The following is a 3,841-nucleotide window of genomic DNA, read 5'->3' as shown; positions in this document are numbered from 1 at the left end:
CATAAGATATTCGTCAAAAGATAAGCCTAAGTAACATTTGCCTGGACACTTGTTACTTCGAAGATATGACGTTAGGAATAACATCGATGTGTTCACCAAAATTTGTGTTGCCATGCACCAACAATTTGGTTGCTTTCACACATAAAACATAAATTGTTTTGATTTTTATAGCTTTTCAGCTCCTTCCTCATAAGGAATGCACCATAGATATTTGATAAGCTACAGTCGTCTGATTTTTCCCTTTCATGACAATTCAGTTTCATTGAAAAATCTTTTGGAGAAAGCGATTAGTACAATTTATAGCAATTGGACATGGTTGCGGGAAGATAGATACAAGAAAGACCATGTGGCTCGAGCAGTTGTCAATCTATGAATCGGCCAATTGGCCAACGATATTTATTATGTCCTCACCCTCACCTATGGTAACCAGGATTTTGGTCCGTCTAACATATGCGCCAGAAGGTGATTTGATATTTATTGGGTGCTGTCTGTTCCTACAGTGATTCCCCGGACTCGAAGGTTCAGGGACTGTCTATATAAGAGTGCTTTTGTGTAGAGATTTTATACAAGCTTTAGTTGTTCCAGCTTTTTCTTTCCCAGGATTCAGTTTCAATAATATGGTCTCTCATCATTTAGAGAGGACTACTACTACAATTTCCAGCTACTGGACATGGTGGTGGGAGGCTACCAGCAAGAAAGACCATGTAAATCAAGCAGTTTTCACCGTTCTTATTGCCATATTTGCAACCTTATGGTACTTATGGGCATCTCGGAGGGCGAGGAAAAGAACAGCTCCATTGCCGCCTGGCCCTCGTGGCTTGCCAATAGTTGGATATCTCCCATATCTGGGTTCCAACCTGCATCATTCATTTGCAGAATTGGCTGATATCTATGGTCCAATCTTCAAGCTCTGGCTTGGAAACAGGCTGTGTATAGTGTTAAGCTCGCCATCCCTTGCCAAGGAAGTGGCACGGGACCAAGACATAATATTTGCTAACCGTGACCCACCAGTTGCAGCATTAATTGCTTCATATGGTAGGCTTGATATTGCATGGTCTCCCTATGGTTCCTATTGGCGCAATTTGCGCAAGTTATTTGTAAGAGAGATGCTAAGTAACAACATCCTTGACCGCTGCCATGCCCACAGGAGATACGAGGTGAGGAAGACTATCACAAATGTGTATAACAAGATTGGCACACCCATGGAAATTGGCAAATTGTCATTTCAGACTGAACTCAATGTCATGACTCGTTCTTTGTGGGGCAACACAATTGAAGGCCTGGAGGACAGTGTGACGGCAGTTTCCTTCCGGGAGTTGTCAAATGAAATGATGAGATGGTTGGGAAAGCCAAACATCTCTGATTTTTTTCCAGTGCTTGCTAGGTTTGATATACAAGGCGTGGAAAGAGAAATGAAGAAGGTCTTCCTCTCTGTTGATCAGATTTTGGATCGCATCATCGAACAAAGGATGAAACTGGACACCGCAAAAGAAAAGAGGACCTCTAACAACAGAGAAGAGAAGGATTTTCTGCAGTTCCTCTTGGACGTCAAGGAGCAGGAAGCCACTGAAACACCAATCACCAGGACAAAAGTCAAGGCCTTGTTAGTGGTAATTTTATTTGGCTTTATTTAATTAGCATACTCTCTAGTAGATCATGCCTATGCAAAAAATAAACTAATAGGATGATATCTATTTTTCTACCCTCTGGATTTTCTCTTTAGAGGGCTCCTCCACTATGATGAAAAAATCAAGCAGATAAATTCCATTACACTTCACTCTGCTCTTAGTTTAATTTGAAATTCAATATTCAATTGAACCTGTTTGCCATAAAATTTCTATGTACTTTTTTAGTACATAGAAATTCAATGTGCAGGATTAGGAGACGATACATTCCATTACACTTGACTCTGCTCTTAGTTTAATTTGAAATTCAATATTCAATTGAGCCTGCTTGCCATAAAATTTCTATGTACTTTTTTGAAACTGTGCTAACCATGTTGTAAGGACAGGACATCCTGGTAGGCGGGACTGACACAACAGCAACAACAATAGAGTGGGCGATGGCAGAGATGATGAGCAATCCAGAGACAATGAGAAAAGCCCAAGAAGAATTAGCTGATGTTGTAGGGATGACCAATATTGTGGAAGAGTCCCATCTGCCCAAACTAAAATATATGGATGCGGTTATGAAGGAGACGCTGCGGTTACACCCGGCAGTCCCACTCTTAATCCCCAAGTGTCCAAGCGAATCTTGCACTGTAGGTGGGTACACTGTACCCAAGGGTACTAAGGTGTTCGTCAATGTCTGGGCAATGCATAGGGATCCAAAGTATTGGGACAATCCCTCCGAGTTCAAGCCTGAGAGATTCTTAACTGACTCTAGCAGATGGGACTACAGAGGCAACAATTTCCAATATCTTCCTTTCGGATCGGGGAGAAGGGTTTGTCCCGGGATCCCCTTAGCAGAGCGAATGATAATATACTTGTTGGCGTCCCTCTTGCATTCATTTGATTGGCAATTGATCGCTAAGGGTGAAGACCTTGATCTTTCAGAGCAATTTGGAATTGTCGTGAAGAAGAGGACACCGCTCATTGTCATCCCCACCAAAAGGCTACCCAACTCGGCTCTCTACGCTTAATATAAATTTCTTTGAAATTGATATAACAGCAGTGATATTTGTCTTGTATCTGGTCATCTACTCCTGAAACTCTCCATGAATATGGTCTTCTTATATAAACTTGTAGTTTTGAATAATATCCTTATACTTCTGTATCAAAGTCAGGGGATTTATTTTTGTGTTTGGTCCAAACAAAGAAACTTCAGATGTGCTGCACTCAAATGAGATTCCATGTGTGTTTTTTAGGAATCAGATTCTAAAAAGTCTTCTTCCATTTCTTCCCGAGTATAGTCTAATTAGAGAATTACATTTTTACAGTTGTTGCATATGGGTATGCTATTGAGCTCGCCATTTACTGTCATGCTCTGATTTGTGGGTATTGCTTGGCTGCTCCGCTCTTGTTGCCTAGCAAAAGTAACGATTTTGGTAGTATACAGAAAGTGTTTGATAGAGAGAATAACCCGCTACCACGTCTTAGAGTAGAAACCCTTAAATCTTCGCAATCTATTTGTTGGGACCATGCCATTCTTTCATGTGGTTTCACACATCGAACCAATACCGTGAACTGAGATTTTCATAAATTGAGACACAGGTTGCTACAGTATTGAGCTCACCATCCCTTTTTAAAAAAGTTGTTCCCGACCATGACACTTTATTAGCCAACTGTGACTTATTCATTGCAGCATCAGTTTTCTCACATGGTGGATATTGCTTTCCCTGTCTCGGACAGGTTGTTGATTCCATCACTGATAAAATGATGAAAGTGGAGCCTACAAAAGGTGGCCACCACTGAACATAGAAAGGAAGGATTTTCAGGTGGAGGGCCTTGTGGAGCTTGAGGACTTGGGACATGGTGCAATTTCACTGAATACAAGGACACAAGTCAAGGCTTTCACTTTGACAACGTTCAGGATCCTGTGTTGTACCAGCATAAAGTTGGAGAAAGTTCTCCTGATATTTGTTGTACTAGTGGAAGGTTCATTAGTATCTTTAGTTGTAAATACAAAGACAAAATCAAATCACACAAGAGGCACAAATTTTAACATGCACAGCAAAAGATTAGTACCTTAGTTGGTTCCCCACTTTTTTGGAGAGCTCAAAGCTCGGAAAAATTAAAAAATGGAATTTAAGAGGCTACCTGTTAATCGATCAAGAAGGGATTTAGTATGATATTGGTAATAGCTAACAACCATGCTATCTGTTGGAGGATCTCAACCGGTT

The 3,841-nt window shown here is 40.8% G+C and overlaps 1 protein-coding gene across 1 annotated transcript; it reads left to right on the top strand.

The window, feature by feature from the left end:
* Positions 1–452: 452 nt before the first annotated feature.
* Positions 453–2,869, top strand: LOC132255316 (geraniol 8-hydroxylase-like). The gene is made up of 2 exons (XM_059743409.1): positions 453–1,610; positions 2,012–2,869. Exons 1-2 carry the CDS (start codon positions 618–620, stop codon positions 2,639–2,641), a joined length of 1,623 nt encoding a protein of 540 aa, XP_059599392.1. The 5' UTR covers positions 453–617; the 3' UTR covers positions 2,642–2,869.
* Positions 2,870–3,841: the final 972 nt, after the last annotated feature.

Source organism: Vitis vinifera, chromosome 2 (genome assembly GCF_030704535.1).
Source record: "Vitis vinifera cultivar Pinot Noir 40024 chromosome 2, ASM3070453v1".
Lineage (NCBI taxonomy): Eukaryota > Viridiplantae > Streptophyta > Magnoliopsida > Vitales > Vitaceae > Vitis > Vitis vinifera.
This window is presented reverse-complemented; position numbering and strand designations above follow the sequence as displayed.